Source organism: Elgaria multicarinata, chromosome 17 (assembly GCF_023053635.1).
Source record: "Elgaria multicarinata webbii isolate HBS135686 ecotype San Diego chromosome 17, rElgMul1.1.pri, whole genome shotgun sequence".
Classification (NCBI taxonomy): Eukaryota; Metazoa; Chordata; class Lepidosauria; order Squamata; family Anguidae; genus Elgaria; species Elgaria multicarinata.
Genome location: NC_086187.1, coordinates 21,587,995 through 21,606,835, shown reverse-complemented (window position 1 = coordinate 21,606,835; position 18,841 = coordinate 21,587,995). Strand labels below are relative to the sequence as shown.

The window sequence follows — 18,841 nt, the reverse complement described above, 5'->3', positions numbered from 1 at the left end:
ATTTAGACACAATTGGAGAACTGTCTACAGTAAGCTCTGAATTCTGCCTTTGGGTTTCTCCATTTTTGTATTCGGTCTCTTGGTGCTGTTACCAATTATTTTCATACAGTTTCCACACTGCTGCTGGTGAACGTTGGCAGCCTTCTTTATTATTATTATTATTATTATTATTATTATTATTATTATTTATTTATTTATTTATTTATATAGTGCCATCAATGTACATGGTGCTGTACAGAGTAAAACAATAAAATAGCAAGACCCTGCCGCATAGGCTTACATTCTCTGACTGGGTCTCTATATCAGACAGTTTCAGAAGAGAAACATCTGAGAACTGGTGTTACTGCGAGAGAACCAAACCACACCTTCTCTTTGTGGAAAGTGGAAAGACCAAGAAGCAAAGCATCTGAATAATATGAAATGGTGCTTACCCTTGAGAATTGATGGTCTTGCTGGGTTTCTGAAGCAACTGGCCTAAACACGTGAACAGCTTCAGACGCATCCGGGGGTCTCTGGATGGCTGCAGGCATGTTTTAAGAATGGTAATAAAATCCTGAAGAGCTTCACCTATTACAGGGCCTAGGAAATAAAAGTGGAAACACTGGGTTTTGTACTAACTGGTATTAGTCAGTATATTTGCATCAAAAAGCTTAGCGCTAGAGACAAGCACAACCAGTACAATAAATTAAACCAGGGCAGATAAAAATCAATGACTTTTTTAAAACAACAACAACAACAACAGACTTTTTGATTTAAATTGGATTTTTTTATTTAAATCGGATTTTTTTTAATAAAATGCTTTTTGAGGAAAAATCTATCTAAAGATAGTTTTCTATTTAAGATACATTATAGTCCAAAGGTTATTCATCATGAAATAAGGATTAGTTTTTAATTATGTAGCTTGAGGCTGTTTAAATTTTTTGGTAAACGAATTCCACTAATCCATTCACAATGTCATGCTCTTCCAGAGGTTTCTGTAAGATTATTTTTCTCCTTCCAATAAAGTACAGCAGAAAAGTTGTCCAAATATGAATGATTAACCTATTAAACTGGAGATAGTTCACCTCGCAATAATTTCATAACTATCTATATCTATGACGTGTTTGTAATAGTATAACCAAATCAATATTTTTTTGATATAACTGTAAAACTAATCTGAAAAATTGCTATTCTAAAAATGAAATCTTCATCTGATTGTAAATATTAAGAATATACCAGCAAGAATGAGTCTTTGGTAACTCTGAGTTGTGTAAAATATAGCGAGGAAGAGTGCACTTTTTTTGGGGGGGGGGGGAGTCACATGATTAAATCGAGTCTTTCTGAGTAGTGATTTAAATCGTGATTTAAATCATGATTGAAATCAAATTGATTTAAATCAAATCCACCCTGAATTAAACTACTTTGCTTTTGAAATGGAGGAGACTCAACAAGAGGAAGAGGGCAAGACACAAACTGGGCTGTTTCGGACAATCATAGCCCAGCTTAATAAGTCAAGGTATCAAGGCTTGAGGGTGCACATGCAACTCCTTTGTGCACGAATGAACAAACCAGGAATTGTCTCTTAACTATAGTTTCCAATGTTACCCAAATCTGGAAATTATGGTTAATGGGTTTGGAACAAACTAGGATATTAAGCCAATTTCAAACCATGGCTTCCTATCTTGGCTTGTACCATCGTTGTTAACCACAGTTTCTCAGTTTGGATGAAACAGGAAACTATAGTTAACGGAACACTTCCTGATTTGTTCACTCACTCATGGAAAGAGAGGAATAAGGGGCTGCACTTGCAGCAAAAAGTTTGTTCATATTTCAGCTTATAAAGATGAGGCATGATCGCCCAGATGTGGCCTATGAGAGCCTTTAGATGATTTTTCCATTGCTGCTGCCTGCACTGCCTGCTTGATCTAGTTGGCCCATATAAACCCCACATAGCCAGTGTGATGTAGCCGCTCCAATGTAAAACACTCAGTTGTAAAATACAACATTTAAAGGGCACGCCTTAAACAGACACGCCCAGTTTTACAAATCCAAATGTTTCTGTTAGCTATATGGTATTGACATTAAGTGAACATAGAAAATGCATAGAATCGGGCAGGGTAATGTTTTCATGCTTACGTTTTAAGCATGAAAATGTGGTGCCACCAGTTTTATGCATGCTTAGAGGTAAGTCCTAATGTGCTAACAGGGCTTACTCTCAGGTAAATGTGCATAGAATTGCAGCCTGGATGAATAAAAGAGATCTGTTATCTATAATCCCACAGCAGAAAAAAGAGGAAGAAGCAACAATATCAATATCCAAGCTGTAGATTTAAGAGATTCCAGTAAAGTGCGTTCATTTCAAGACTTTTTGTCCACTGGGGGGCTGGGAGGGTAGTGAATCACGATATTCTGGAATATTTTCTAACATGCCTTAATTTGAATAATGAAGACTGGCCAATGAATTTAAGAGTAAATATAACCTTGCTCAGTCCACATTACCTGAATGAGTGGCGATTACATCCAACTGCAGTAATTCTGGGGAGTAGCAGCTCCAATTGTGATAAGTTAAGGACACCCATTCCATAAGCTGAGTGATATGTTGCCGGTACAGGTCAACAACACCTCCCAAGTTCTGCACCTCAGCCAATGCATCCATTGCCTCTTCTAACTGTTGGGTGTAGAAAGACAAAAAGGACAACAATGTTTAGAAACACTTGCACAACAACAACAACAACAACAACAACTCCTTACATAATGAGCTGTTCACACACCGACACCTTACAAACATAGGTTGTTGTGTTTTTACTAGCTGACTAATAACATTACAGTCGGCTGGCTGTATTTTCAGATTATGCCATGCACCAAATGTCCCTTTATATGGCCACTTTTTATAGCAGTTGAATCCTCTGCCTTCAAGGCACAAGCATCCTTGTCTAGGAATCTAGGCTTCTTTGACTGCACCCTTTAATATGCTCTGTCAATCTTGTTTTAGCCCAATATACATTAAAGGGCTGTTAACACAACCTATGAAGTCACACTCAGTGGTTGAGTGTGGGTTGTTTTGAACTGTGCGTTGTTCGTTGAACTGCGAATTATTGTGTTCTCTGTATGCAACCAGGGTGTCTTGTTAACCATGCAGTGTGGCTTATTTTCTCGAACAAGCCACCTTGAGAACCCATTGTTTGTTGTTGGGTTGTTCAGGGTGGTTAACAAGCCACACGGCATGATTAGGATGTTTTTAGGATGTTTTTAACAATGTATATTATGTTTTAATTGAGTATTATGTATTTTATCGTTTAGTGTTGTTCCTCACCTCGATCAAAATGGAGAGGCGGGCAAGAAATAATTTATTATTATTATTATTATTATTATTATTATTATTATTATTATTATTATTATTATTATTATGCCACCCTGGCTACATTCTGACAATATAACCCACTCTGTGGGAAACGAGCTGCATTCAAACATGCTAACCCAGGAAGAAACTCAGGAAGAATCTCAAAGTGCTTGCAAGAAAATATTAATACAATAAAACAGAACCTACAAAATGCATTAAAACCTCAGAAAACATGACTACAACAAGGAAACAATAATTCATAAAACCACAAAAAACATACTAAGAAAAAACAGCCTTAACCTATTCATAAGGGGTGGGGAGAGAGAGAGAGAGGGATTCTCAGGATTCTAATAAATGTTTTGATCACCTGGATAAAGCCTTTGAACTCTCAGAAGATGTCTATTTGAATGCTATCAGCACTGAACAGCTATTTAAGACCTGACTAATTACCCTACGTTTCTCCATAATCATGTTCCATCAGGAATGTATTCTTTCAAATAACCAAACATCCTCAGACTAAAAGACGGGATCGCTTTGTACAAGCCTAGACAGTCCCATTCCATATGTCAACGTATTCTGCTAGCTTCCTAAATATATGTGCAAAACTAACCTGCATTAAAGTTAGTTTTAGATTTAACTTCCAAAACTACGACTTTTTGGAAATTGCCTGTCAGTGTGACAAGGGCCATAAATACCAGCTTAGATGATCATGCCTAGAAGCAACAGAACAGGAAGTAAAATGGCCATTAAACGAAAGAGTATGTCAGCAACAAAGCTTGCTCAGGCCACCAAAGAGTACTATAAAAAGATGGCCGCCTGATTTATTTGGCATTTGACTTGGGAAGAAAGTGATTTATGGGGGTGTGATAGTAATCAGAAAAATGAAGGCCGGTCTTTATCAAAGCCATCTTTGGCTGTTGCCTGATTTTAAATAATGACTGAAACATTTTAAAGTTTAGGATGGGCGTTGAGGTGAAAAGGGCAGCTACTGAAAAAACACTCCTGCATCCTTTAAGCACAGAAAGAAAATGGAAAAAAAAATCTGAGTTGCCACAACCAGCATGAAAAATACCAGTACAATCTGCAGCAGATTTCTTTATGATTTTTTTAATAACACATAACCCTGAACCTAGCATATTGTCCATACAAGGTATTTTTAGGGTTGCTCTGATGTTGGGAGGTTGATTTGGGTTTTTTACTTCTCCCCCCTGCAAACAGTTTTGGAAAAACCTCTTAGGTTTTTTCTCAACAATGCTAGCTCCAGATTAAAACAAATCCATCCTTTGAGACCACTTCTTTATGGATAATCTTTTCCCTTCAGGGAAGCTGCAAATAAAGGTTTTATAATGAAGCCCAGATAGTATTCTGAAATCCTGCCGTGAAAACATGGTACAGTGCATAATTAGGGATGATAAGTAAGTCTCGGTTTTCAGCTTTTCATCTGGCAGCTTATAGGAACGGGCATAGCTCAGTGGTAGAAGCCATGCCTCACATGTAGAAAATCCCCAAATTCAAATCTTTGGCCCATACACTATGAAGATTTCAGGTAGCCAAATAGGGAAATGCATCTGCTGAGCACCCTGGAGAGCTGTTGTCACTTAGACAAGACTGGACTGGACACTGATTTGATTTGGTTCAGTTCTGTCTTTTGGGTGATCTAGATAAATCATCAGAGCTGTGTGGGCTAAAGGAAATGCTTTGGCAGGCCAGATACAGCACATGGGACTAGAGTTGCTGACCCTGCATTTGCTGCATCTTGGAGACCATTTTCTTTGCTGCTCCAGTCCGAAGTGTGAAAATCTGAAGATAAGACACCTAGAAAGAGCCACACTTAATCAAACGAAACAAAGAACCCTACGTAGTGACACTTCTGTCAAGATTACCTTCACGTGGAAGTGTCCAGCACTTGGTATTGCTGTAATTGTTACCAAAACCTTTGTTAGCTGGAGGCTTATTTCTTTACAGTCTGCTTGGCACACGTCAATGAGGGCTTCCACACAGCGAAGCAACTGCTCCACGTAAAAGACCTACCAAACGTGGAAAGAAAGCGAATGTTTTTACAAGGCCTTGGTTGTCATTCCCGCTCCGTTTTGCAACTAATCAGTGCTCTGGTGATTGGTCATGTAAACATTCCCAATTGAACACAGTCCATTGGTGCCAAAAAAACCCCGATCGTGCATGCCTAAGGACCTATTTGGGATAATACGTACAAGGACCTCCCACGATTTGGGCACTCTTTAGTTGTAGCTTATTTCACATTCTCCTTACCTCTTCAGACCGTTGACTTATTTCAGGGCGGGAGAGCGTGTTGGCCAGGAACACCAAGTGAGGCTGCAGGACTTTCCTTGGAGAGCCTCGTAGAACCGCTGCTAGAATCATGAGATAAGAAGGCATGGGCGCTTTTTCGAGGTCAGAGACAATTAACTTCAGAGACACTGCTGGGCTGACAAAGGCTCCAATCAGCTCTGACGCTTGCACACACTATAAAAGGGAACACACACACAAGTTGGCCAGATTGTACGATGCAAAAGACCAATCAAGCTCAACATGGCCATTAAAAACACACACACACACACACTGGAGGGTACCAGCTGTTTTCTTTCTTTTTTAATGGCTCAGAAATTGCCTTGTAGGCCTTGCCACTCCTTCACTCACTCACGATTATATGCATGACAACGTTTCCCTGACATGCACTGGGAGAGCTCAGAATGAGTGCTCACATGCCTTCTTTCAACACCAGCCTCTCAAACTTCCCCGAGAAAATTGTGAAGACACAGAAATGAGGTATGCAACATCCAGTGTTAACAGAATCTTTTAGCCTGCTATCAGGCAGACGTCTGCACAGGATTTACTGGTTCGGTTTTCTTTCCTTTCTTTTTTTTAAAAGAAGCGTTCCTTTGAAGCAACTCTTTTCTCCACCAAATTTAAAACTCTACCAAAGGAGACAAAAAGGAAGAAGCGAGCCTCCCTTAATGTAGTTAATATTTTAAAAGCTATGAACTGCGTTTGGAGAAAAAGCCTTATCTCCGTCTCTGCCGGAGAAGAAGAGAAGTGGTGGAGCATGACTGAAAGCCATTCAAATCTGCTTGTGCATTGCAGCATAAGCCTTCTCAGCAGAGAACAGCTTTTTTCCCCCATCCTTGCTGTTAATGTGAATGCTGAGCATTATGCATTTTATAAGAAGTACTTGTGGATCTCCTACTTGTGCTGTAAATAACTGGAGCCTTTGGAAAGCTGCTTCTTTCCTACACTAGTCGGTGGGAGCTAGGGTGACCCTACGAAAAGGAGGACAGGGCTCCTGTGTCTTTAACAGTTACACAGAAAAGGAAATTTCAGCAGGTGTCGTTTGTATATATGGAGAACCTGGTGAAATTCCCTCTTCATCACAATAGTTAAAGCTGCAGGAGCTATACTAGAGTGACCAGATTTAAAAGAGGGCAGGACACCTGCAGCTTTAACTGGTGTGATGAAGAGGAAATTTCACTAGGTTCCCCATATATACAAATGATACCTGCTGAAATTCCCTTTTCTATGCAACTGTTAAAGATACAGGAGTCCTGTCCTCCTTTTCATATGGTCACCCTAGTGGAAGCCTAAGTATGAAGATGCACAATGGCTGTGTTCACACATAACAATAAGCTAGGATTCCAGGCTTATCCAAACTGACTACAAACAAGCAGCATGCTAGGGCATGCAGGCTGTTCACTACTCCCTTCACACAAGTAAGTAAACCAAACCAGAAATGGATAACCTACTGTGACATTCAAACACAGCATCCTGATTTGTTGCTCCCAAGCAAGCCACGATTGATAAACCAACAATAAACCGTGGGTTGTTGCTGGCTTACAATCCTGGGTTCTTTTGGAGCCACAAACCAGAATCCCAGGTTCAGAAGTCATGATAGGTTATCTTTTTCTGGTTAGTTTTATCCACTTGTGCAAAGGGAGGATTGGAGTGGGAGCAAATGGGCTACATGCACCAGTATGCTGCTTGTTCTCAGTAAGCTGGGATAAACTAGGAATGCCGGCTTACCATTATGTGCAACCGCAGCCAATAGGAACATAGGAAGCTGCCTTATACTGAGTCAAGACCATTGGGCTACCACCTCAGAATTGTCTACACTGACTGGCAGCATTTCTCCAGAGTTTCAGACAGGAATTTTCTTTCATGGTCCCTGCACATATAGGCTCTGGATCACCACAAATTAGTTAAATATCCATTAACATCCAACTCAATCATGAATTTTCAGAAATGGTCAAAAATGCAAGTTTCTCTTTTTTGTCAATTTTACACTTTATAGTTTTGCATAATAAGGACACACAACATCTTCAGTTTCCTTAATGTTATAAAATGGGAAATAAGGTCTTCTCTGTTCCTTAAACCGTTTTTTCTCCATAGCAACGTCCCTCTTACTGTCCACATGCTGTGTTGTAAAACAAACATATGCAACTTTTTAAGGCTGTGTTTTAAAAGGCATCCATTGCAAATAACAAAGTGGACTAATTATTTCTTCCCCACAGACAAAGGAAAACAGCAGGAAGGAAACATAAACTTGCCTTGTCTGAACACTGATTAAGGGTATCACATGGAATACACATACTTTAATATTGTGGGAGGATTACGCAGCGGAGAGAGAGGGAGAAAGAGATAACATGTGAAATTAACTAGAAAGGGCATGAACTGCACATAGTTTGAAAATGGAATTTATCCCCCCAAGGCATTTACACTTTAATCTCCTGCTTATGATTTTTAAGAGGCTATTAATGCTTTGCTTGGCCAGCACCACAGGTGAAGTGTAATTTGAACAACCTCATCATTGATCTGTATAAAAATTGAACAGAAACAGATTTAGCTTAATGGTGCCTCTGTAAGTTTCCTGATCCAGCAAGGATGATCCAGAAGCAGCCTGCCCTGCTGGATCAGCTCTCACATATTCAAAAAGTAAGCAGGAAGAAAGACATCTAGGATCTAGATGCATCAAGTTCACTAAGGTTAACAGTCATGGAGCACAGAGATGAAAGGTGGAAAGTATTCCTAAATGGAAAATTTCTCAGAAAATTGCCCATTACTATATTTTTTCATTGGGGGGAAAAATCACTTTAAAAATGCACTGTATCATAAAAATGACAAACAACATAATGCACTTAAAATTGCAACGCATACAATATTAGTAAAATCTAAAATCAAAGCTGCAATTAACTTTTTTCAGGTGACCATCGATATACTGTATATTTATGCTCACATTTATTCAGGCATGCTAAAATGAGAATGAACTGTTTTCGAGGCCTTCATTTTTCTTCTTCTTAATTAATATAAGGGATGTGTAAGAAAACGACTTGTCATGTCTTAAATATTTACATGGAGTAAAATGCAACATACATCCAACTTAGAGTAGACCTATTGAAATGAATGGTAAGAAAATGACTTGTCCCATTCATTTCAATCGGTATACTCTAAGTAGGATATATGTTGCATTTTACACAATGCATTCCAATAAAATTCCAAATACATCTTCAAATTTGTTTGTATATAACGTTTATAACACAGTGGCCTGGTTTGCATGTAATGACAACCCAGAATATAGACCAGTTCACACAATCACTGTGGGTTAAACAAACCATGGGAGGGGGAAACAACCTCAAATAACTGAACAACAATCTGTGGGTTGAATCATGGGTTGCTGTTACATGTGAACCCTGCACTATGATTTAAATATAGGTTGTTAACTACAACCTATAGGTTTGTTAACTACAAACAAACCAAGAAGAAAATCCATGGTTTCTTGTTGGGTTGTGAACTCTGGGTTATTTGTGGTTGACAACCTATAGTGCAGGTTTCACATATATCAACAAGCCAAGATTCAATGAAATCCATATTTTGGGTTGTCATTATGTACAAACCAGGTCACTAAGTGTACTTTATCGATTCCCTCCACCCCAAAATCAAATATCTCAGTTTACCTACCTTTTAGTTATGGATAAACATTTTAAGATATTTATACAGCATGTAAAATGAATATGCCTTTTAAAAAGTTTTATTTACTAGATACGCCAAATAAACATGCTCAATCAGATCTCCATCAATTTAAAGCAGCAGAAAACTTTCTGGAAAATCCATATCACAGGAAAACTCATGTCACATTGAGGGGAGACATGATAGCACTCTTCAAATACTTGAAAGGTTTTCACACAGAGGAGGGCCAGGATCTCTTCTTGATCCTCCCAGAGTGCAGGACACGGAATAACGGGCTCAAGTTAAAGGAAGCCAGATTCCAGCTGGACATCAGGAAAAACTTCCTGACTGTTAGAGCAGTACGACAATGGAATCAGTTACCTAGGGAGGTTGTGGGCTCTCCCACCCTAGAGGCCTTCAAGAGGCAGCTGGACAACCATCTGTCAGGGATGCTTTAGGGTGGATTCCTGCATTGAGCGGAAGGTTGGACTCGATGGCCTTGTAGGCCCCTTCCAACTCTGCTATTCTATGATTCTATGAAATGGGCATACTTACATTCGTAACCACGGCATTTTCCTCATCTGAGCACACACGGTACAAGGTCCTGAGGAGGAGCTCCATGTGTTGTGTAATGTGGTCCTCCACATGCTGCAATAATATAAGGAGAAGCTGAGAAGCCTTTATTCTAGTGCCTTCAACCCAGTCAGTTATATCATGGCAGAGGCCTGGAAGTATTTTGAAGATGTTTCTGGTCACCAGCTCCCGACATCCTAGTTCTGGACGAGCCACTAGGTTGGGGAAATTCAACAAGGAAAATAAGTCAGAATTCAATGAGAAGGAAGGGCTTACAGAAATGTTTGAATTGTTTTTTAAGTTCTTGATTTACAACAAACGCTCCTAAAGCATCGTCAGTGCACACAATGCACATTTTATTTGCTGCTGCCAAACTTTCTACCTGCAAAATGGACTTATGTGCATGGATGAAGCAGGGTAAAAAATGGTTTTATGTGGGAACCATTTTTTATGTCATAAACACAACAGCCCTTTTTAGAACTGCCATGGTAATGGGAATCATAGTAAATGTCTCTCTCTCTAAATTCAAACGCTACTTTCTGCACATAGAAGTGGACAAGCATGGCTCTTTAACAGCACCTCTGCATGTGCGAACTGATCCACAAACTTCCCATAATGTGACCTATATGTGGCATGGCCCAAATGCCCCTTATTACTGTTCCTGGCTTTTTGCATTGCAAAATCAAAAATGATCTAGTCCATTTTATTCCTTCTAGGAAGGTTCTCACTGTTACCTTCTGATGTTCCTGGCTTAATTTTTATAACCTTGTGGTATCAGTATGTTTCCAAGAACGTATCTCCGAGGCAAAGGAAAAATGTTACACCTACCAAAATTTAGCCCATGATGTAGATTTCCAAATTTCAAGCTCCATGGCCGAACACTTCTGATGTGGTTTTTTTTTACTCTTGATGCTTTCTCTTATTTTTATGTCTGGCTGCTATTTAACTGTTTAAATCTACTGTATTTTAAAATGTGTTCCAATTTTTATTAGTATTCATTGTGCGTCACTTTGGATATATTTTTTAAAAGAAATGTAAAAGCAGGATATACATTTTTGAAACGAAAATAAATACAACTCTAATAATAGCAGCATTCTTGAGAAAGCGTTCTTGACTGAAAACGCCAACTCTCACAAAAGAAAACCCTGAAGCATCTTGCATATGATTCTCTGCTTGTGTGGCTATAATTTTATGTTTTAAGTTGAAGTAAAAGTTAAACAGGATATAGAACACAGAAGCGTTTGTGAAGCACCTACTTAAAGGAAAGGATCTTCAAAGACATTCTGAACTATAGTTTTCTTTTTGTCATGGAAGAAAGCACTTGGATTATGGAAATTGACAGCAAACAACAAAGAGGTCAAATGCAGAAATCTTGCCTGAGAAGACAAAGATAGAGAGTGGCATCCTATTTGACCAGAGGCGTAGTTTTAAAAAAGATTTTGACTGGTCCTTTTCAACAGTTCCCTTCATTTCTAAGGCACAAATACAACTATTTCATCCGCATATCTCGCTGCTGTCAAAGGCTTCTCTCCATGCACCTTCCCCTAACCTGTCTTCCCCCATTTCCTAAGGCAATATTTTCTCCCCACTTCTCTGTAAAAAGTCACCTGAAAGTTAGGATGGCATTGAGTTTTTTCTTTACTCCCCACCCACTCCACCTGCAATCTCTGTCAAGGTGAGATCAAAGCACAGGGAGGCAGAGGTGTCAGGTTCATTAGCTTGCAGCTAGAAGGACTGGGGTTAAAGAGAATCCTTGGAGGAAGGGGTGGGGAAGAGAACTGATGGGTGTGCATTTGAAAGGCGAAGTAGTCAATTCCTCTCAAATCGTTCGCATTGTTTTTAAAAAGAAGACAAGCAGATATTGAAATACACACATTATCCAAATGCTGGATAAAGTAAAATGGGGGCCCTAGTACAGAAAAGTTAATCCTACTGATATCAATGGATCAAATAAGTTGCAACTGACTTAAGTCCTACTGAACCTGACTTTGAAGCAATCAGCTTACTCTGCATTGAGCCCCAAAGGTGTTTTTTCTATTGCTGTTGAAACAAACATAAAGGTTAGTCAATAACCTTTATGTTTGTTTCTTAATGTGGGTAACACAAACTCTCTAATTTCAGTAAACTAAAAACAAAACACAAAAAACACCAGAGCACTGTTTATATACAGGAGCAGCCTTCTCTCATACTTTGGCCTGGTTTTGCGGCACATTTGCCAAAACGGTTGGCTACTTTTGAGTTGCATGCAACTGGATAAGAGCTTAACCCACACAATTTTGCAGTCAATGGAGACAGCGAGAACGATACCAAAAAAACAAAACAAAACAATTTTAAGCTTCTTAAGAGATACGGGGCAAATTTACTAGGTCAAATGTCTAAAAGGCTACATGGCATGCTATTAATCTTTTCTTTTTTTATAGGAGATGCAATTACAAGATATTAGAAGGCACGATGCATGAAAACCCAGTCCAGCTAGGCAGTTGGGGTGCTGCCCAACCTTGTGATCTATACTTGTTTTGAAAAGAGTATCATCTCACGCAGCTCCCAGAATGCTTGGTATTCCTCTCTGGCTATTTCTTCTGTATAACCATTTATCGTCTATCACCCTCTTGGCTTTTATTACATCTTACTATGCCTACTTTACAATAAGTACCTTGAGGACAGTATTGCATGTCCTCGAACTACAAAGAGACTGATTAAATCAATCAAATCTGCTGTTTAGCCATAAGGCTGGTAAGAGGTCCTTTTTAGGAGCCAAAAAAGTGGGGTATAAATAATAAATAATGGCAGAAATATAGCATAAAACCCATTAATTTCCCCAGTAAACCTACATAACAAAAACAAGCAATGAAGAGAGTGTTTTTTAAAAAAAATATAATGTTAAAAGTATTAATGTTTTAGAGTATTTCAGTTTGTATTCTATTCCAGTTTTTTTTTTTTTAAGACACAGAGCTTCACATGTGCTGTAACAAACAGTTACACATTAGAGACTTGGGAAGATAACTTTGAGACAGTCAAATTGAATCCTGAGCATTTTCCATTATACTCACATCCTGGAGGATAATAAGATGGCACAGCATAGAAATCAAGCTTATCCTTAATATCGTCTTCGTTTTCTTTTTCCCACTGCAAACCTACTTTCTTCCAGTAAGTTAAAGCCAGTTCCCTAAGTGTAAAACAAAAGCATCACAAACGCTGCCTGTCATAATCAACGTATGTAAAGATGTTTTTAAAGGTTACTTTAAAAACCTAGAACCCTAAGAGGGAGGGACTGTGGCTCAGGCCTTAGCTAGACCTAAGGTTTATCCTGGGATTGTCCCGGGGTCATCCCTGTTCATGTAGATGACACACAGGGGATCCCAGGAGCAAGCAGGGACGACCCCGGGATGATCCTGGGATAAACCTTAGGTCTAACTAAGGCCTCAGTGGCACAGCACCTGCATTGCATGCAGAAAGTCCCAGGTTCAATCCGTGGCAAATCCAGGTATGGCTGGAATAACTCCTGTCGGAAACCTTGGAGAGCTGCTGCCGATCAGGGCCGACAATACTAGACTGCATGGACTGAGGGTCTGACTCAGTATATGACAGATTCCTATATTCTTTTTGAATTCACCTGGAAGCACAGCTTTGAGGCAATCTCTAACCACAACAGCATTTCCCAAGATCATGACTGCATGGTGTGACACTCATCAAGTGAGCTTGTGCGTGAGTGAGCCAAAAGGGGTTCACCCACCACAGACAGAACACTTCGGCACAGCCTGATGTCAATGTGATGGAATGCCCCCCACTCACCCACCCACCCGGTACTTGGGAGGTGCCAAATGTGCCTCTTTTAGGCACCAATCAAAGACCCATCTCTTTACCCAGGCCTTCCTTGACTGATTGTGCTACCCAGTTTATTTTTATGAGTTTTAATGTTTTTATAAAAGTTTTATATACATGTTTCTGAATTATGTATTTTAATGCATTTTAATCTTTCCTTTGTAAACCACTTAGAATTTTTAGATACAGAAAGCGGTATACAAATCTATTAAATAAATAATTAATAAACAAACATTTCAGTTTATGCATTCAGGTGAGAGACATCGATGAGCGATCATGATGTAGATGCAGGTGTAAACTAGTCCAAAATAGGAATAAAGCCCCATTAGCATACTGTGGGGCCTTGCTAGGATTGGGGCAAACCCCTCCCTGATCCTTCCAGGTCTTTGTCTCAATCGGGTGCAGGAAATTGTAGCTTTTGACTGGGAAAAGAATGTCATATTTCCCCCTAAATTTTACCAGTAGTGCAAACTGTATGTCCCAACCCAGGATAAAATGTTAGTACTGGGCATGAAAAGGATTTTGCTTCATTCTTGTCCCTATTACACTCAGAGATATTCAATAGCATTCAGAAGGTTAGAGCGCCTTCTGTAAAGTTTAAGAATCTACATTTTATTTGAGCTTGTTGTTCAGAAATAAATAACATTTATAGCCACATACAGATGTCAGCGCTCATGCGTTCGCTGAATGCGTGGGGCCACACCAGCTAGCCTGCTCCCACCACCATGCAACTCGACAGCACTGCCTTCAGACACCCATGCTCTGACGCCAATGCAGAAGAGAAACTTTCGTATGCACAAAGCTTTCACATTAGCTTCCGCACATGTTTTCTGGCTGGGCAGAAGCCTTCCCACATGCATCTGTATAAAGAAAGCCTTCCCCTTTGCTGATGTTCACATCAATGCATACATATATTTGGTCTGGAGGAGCATGCGAAGTCAGAGGCCTTAGCTAGACCTAAGGTTTATCCCGGGATCGTCCCGGGGTCATCCCTGTTTATGTAAATGACACAGAGGATATCCTGGGAGCAGGCAGGGATGACCCCAGGACGATCCTGGGATAAACCTTAGGTCTAGCTAAGGCCAGAGACGGAGTTAGCTAGCTAGCGTGTCTCTACTCTCCACCCAGATGCGTGAAGCCTATCATTTACAGAGGGATATGGTCTCACATAAATGGTGTAAACTGTGGATTCTGAGTTTTGCTTACTTGTTCTCATGTATTTCGTCAGTAAGGCCGCTGAGTAGCAGAGGGATTAACTTGTGAAAATAAGAATATCGATCTCGCAGATGCAACAGCCACTCCCCAACGACACTGATAAGAGCCTCCCTAACCTAAAAACAAACAAACAAACAACAACAAAAAAGGCTGTTTTACATATTCTGCTCCCATAAAATGTGAGGACATGCTATTGTTCAACAAACCCATGAGAAAAGTGAATCATGCAGCCTAAAAAATAAAAGCAAAGCATGAACGCATATGAAAAATGGGGGCTCCCATCTAATATGGGAGCTGAATCTTACAAAGGTGGAATTTCTAACAATTAGCTGTTCAGAGTTCAAGCATACTAGTGGATCTTATATTGCTCAATGGACAGGAATTGTGTCAATCATTTCAACAGATATTGAATGCTGCTGTTGTTAGAATAGACTAAAATCTCCCTGATTTTTTTTTTAACGTTTCGGGTTGGCTCACACAGACGTTCATTCAACAATCTATTACAGGGCTATGTCTGTCATCTATTACCATATTAATGTAACATACCTGCACCAAAGCTTGGTTAGTCCCATCAACGCCCTAAACTTGGAAGTATGTTCTACTGAAGTCAAAGTGGTTTTCTTTCAAGCAAGAGCCAGGGCCCTGTGCTTTTGATTTATTGCATTTCTATCAAATCAAACCATTCCTTCATTATACAGCAAAAGTATCATCTTACAACATGTAACAGGGAACCTAACAGATTCACAAGAATACTATACCATCCATATCACATATAAGACTAACATGTCAACTATATTCATCACCTCTACAGTCACCTCTACCCATTGCTCAAGATTTGCAAATAAATCTTGGCTGTTCTTCCTGCAAAAAGAGAGAGACACTTTAAAAGTCATATTCTTGTGATTGTCTCTAGTAAGTAAACGGGGGAGTTTAAACTTTGCTGTTCAAGAATCCAATGCTAATATTAAATGCAGTCTCTCAGATATCTCTGTAAAGGAAGGCCTGTCTAAATTAAAACCCAATCAGGTAACGTTACCTGTGGGATGTCATCAAAACACCGCTGGGCTAGGTGAGAAAGCACATCATCCAAAGACTTCGCATTGCCAAATTGTATCGCTGCTCCCGTGGCCTGAATGACAGCAACACGGACTCTATAGTGTGGATGGGAAATTGCTTGCATTAAGGGATTGATCAAGCTTTCCGACTGCATGTGAAAATGTTCTGGTAGGGGAAAATAAAGAAAAAATCAGTTACACACTATATAAAACTTGTAGGGGAACACTTCAATCTCCTGGACACTCCGTCACTGACATTAAAGTGGCCATTCTTGAAGAAAATCTTCAAAGTCAGATTTCAACACAAATCTGCTGAACTCATCAAAAGATTCAACTCTATTTCCTGTGCTTTGAACAGGGATAAAGATTTATCATCACACTATGTGTTAATCAGCTCACCAATGCACGGATGTCTGCGTTATCGCCCAACAACTGTTTTGTGAATGGGCACTGTTAAGGTAATTATCACTGTCTGTACTTTCGGCATTTCAAATTCCCTTTGACCTCACTTATATAAATCTGCCAAATGACGATAACACTTCATGGACCGGATGAAGCGGACTGCGTCCATGAAAGCTTTCAAGACTAGTATGGTTAAAAGGCACAGGATGCAACCACTTTTTCGAATGAAGCTCAGTAAATCTGGGTGTAGTCAGCCACTGAGCTACTGCCCTTGTTAGTGGGATTAGGGGCAGCAGTGCGTCTACATCATTTTAGACCATGGCCTTCATGGTCTAATGGGCCCCTCTTTAGACAGCCATATGTATTACTTCAGTTGTAAAGCACACAGCCTGTATTTCTCTTCACCACCATTCCATGCTTTAAAAGAGCTTCAACATTCCTGATATGTTAGAGCAACAAAATTGTCCACCAACTCTGATTTACAGACACACACACACACACAGAGCATGTGAAATTTCATATGTTAAACTCAATCCAGAGCCTCCTTGTGGCTTTGTATTGTGCCGCTTTACACCTGCCCCTTCTCTCTAGATATATACTCTGAGCATGTGTAGTTTTGTACTTTAAACTCACTTCACTCATAGCACAATTATGCACCATGAGAGGCTGCTTCCGCTGTCCTATTACCCTTAACACCTGTCACTGTCTGGGTGGTCACCTGGGGCAAAATCCAACCTGAGTCCAACTTCGAGTGGCCCCACTGAAAAGAATAGGGCTTAAGTTAATCATGCAACTCAGTAGATCTACTCTGAGAAGGGCTTAGGTTGGATTTTACCCTCGGGACTCCTGGGCTTTGGCTCCAGTGCTGAGGGCCAAATTTTCTTTCTGGTCAGGCTTTTTCAGTTGCTGCTCAGTTAGAACATAAGAAGAGCCCTGCTGGAACAGACCAAGGGTCCATCTAGTCCAGCACTCTGTTCGCACAGTGGCAGGGTGACCATACGGAAAGGAGGACAGGGCTCTTGTATCTTTAACAGTTGCATAGAAAAGGGAATTTCAGCAGGTGTCATTTGTATATATGGGGAACCTGGTGAAATTTCGTCTTCATCACAACAGTTAAAGCTGCAGGTGCCCTGCCCTCTTTTGAATCTGGTCACTCTAGTATAGCTCCTGCAGCTTTAACTGTTGTGATGAAGAGGGAATTTCACCAGGTTCTGAAATTCCCTTTTCTATGCAACTGTTAAAGATACAGGAGCCCTGTCCTCCTTTCCATATGGTCAACCTACACAGTGGCCAACCAGCCATCCGCCAGGGATGAACAAGCAACATGGTGCAACAGCACCCTCCCGCCCATGTTCCCCAGCAACTGGTGCACACAGGCTTACTGCCTCGAATACTGGAGGTAGCACACAACCATCAGGGCTAGTAGCCACGGTTGTATTTATCCAACCCCCTTTTAAAGCCATCCAGATTGGTGGCCATCACTTCATCTTGTGGCAGTGAGTTCCGTAATTTAACTCTGCGCTGCGTGAAGAAGTCCTTCCTTTTGTTTGTCCTGGATCTCCCACCCATCCGTTTCATGGCTTCTAGTATTTAGAGAGAGAGAGAGAGGGAGAGAGAGAGGTGGCTGTCCCTGCGGGCCTCGGAGCCCCTTCCCCGGGGCGCACCTGGCACGGCCTTGGCGCAGGCGGAGAGGCCCGCGCAGCCCTCGCGCTTGGCCTGCGGGTAGGGGTCGAGCAGGGCGCTGTGCAGGATGCGCACCACCTCGGGCAGGAAAGGCGCCAGCGCGTCGCCGTCGCACACCTCGAGCAGGAGGCCGAGGAGCTGCAGGAGGCCGAGGCGGAGCTCTTCGCACGGCTCGCCGTCGCCCCGCGGCAGGCAGAGGCGCCGCGCCAGCGCCGGCATCAAGAAGGGCAGCGCCTTGCCCGGCCGGTTCCCGCTGCTCAGCCCGTGGCGGGTCAGCTCCAGCGCCAGCTCCCGGCAGCGCTCGGCCGGGTCGGCCGCCAGGCAGCGCGTCAGCGGCCCGAGCAGCATCTTGCCGAAGACCTCCTGCAGCACGGGCGGCGAGAGGCGCTGCTCCAGCACCGTCTGCCGGATGCCGGCCAAGGCCCGCAGCCGGGCCTGCCGCGACTCGTCCTGCAGGCCGCTCAGGTGCCGGGCCAGCGCCTGGTTGACTTCGGCCAAGCGGGGGTGGTGGTCGCCGATGGCCCCTTCCTCGTCCGCCATGCTTTTAGGCCGCGTTACTAAGGGAGGGAAAGCCGCTAGGCCCGTTGCTAAGGACTCGCTCGGGGCTTCGCGGCGGCCGCCGGGGGCGGGTTTACGACGGCGTGCGAGGTGCTTTACGGCAGCGCCGGAAAGCGAGGAAGTGGCTCAAAGGAACCAGCTGTTGGGCTGGTTAGAGGAATGATCTTTACAGCTGCACCTATGCAGCCTTACATGAGAGTAATCCCTACACAGTACAATAGCCTTCTCCAACCTGGTGCCCTCCAGATATTTTGGCTACAAA

At 41.5% G+C, this 18,841-nt stretch overlaps 1 protein-coding gene across 1 annotated transcript in view; it reads right to left on the bottom strand.

Annotated features, from left to right (window-relative positions):
- Nucleotides 1–18,561, bottom strand: part of DNAAF5 (dynein axonemal assembly factor 5) — a 29,177-nt gene extending 10,616 nt beyond the window's left edge. Inside the window, exons 1-9 of the mRNA XM_063143485.1 lie at nt 18,003–18,561; nt 15,918–16,102; nt 14,873–14,997; nt 12,895–13,010; nt 9,827–10,059; nt 5,588–5,800; nt 5,203–5,346; nt 2,479–2,647; nt 432–579 (exon numbers count right to left, since the gene is read on the bottom strand). Of these exons, the coding sequence (XP_062999555.1) occupies nt 432–579; nt 2,479–2,647; nt 5,203–5,346; nt 5,588–5,800; nt 9,827–10,059; nt 12,895–13,010; nt 14,873–14,997; nt 15,918–16,102; nt 18,003–18,561 (1,892 nt within the window). The remainder of the gene's footprint in view (nt 1–431; nt 580–2,478; nt 2,648–5,202; nt 5,347–5,587; nt 5,801–9,826; nt 10,060–12,894; nt 13,011–14,872; nt 14,998–15,917; nt 16,103–18,002) is intronic.
- Between the last annotated feature and the right edge of the window lie 280 nt (nt 18,562–18,841).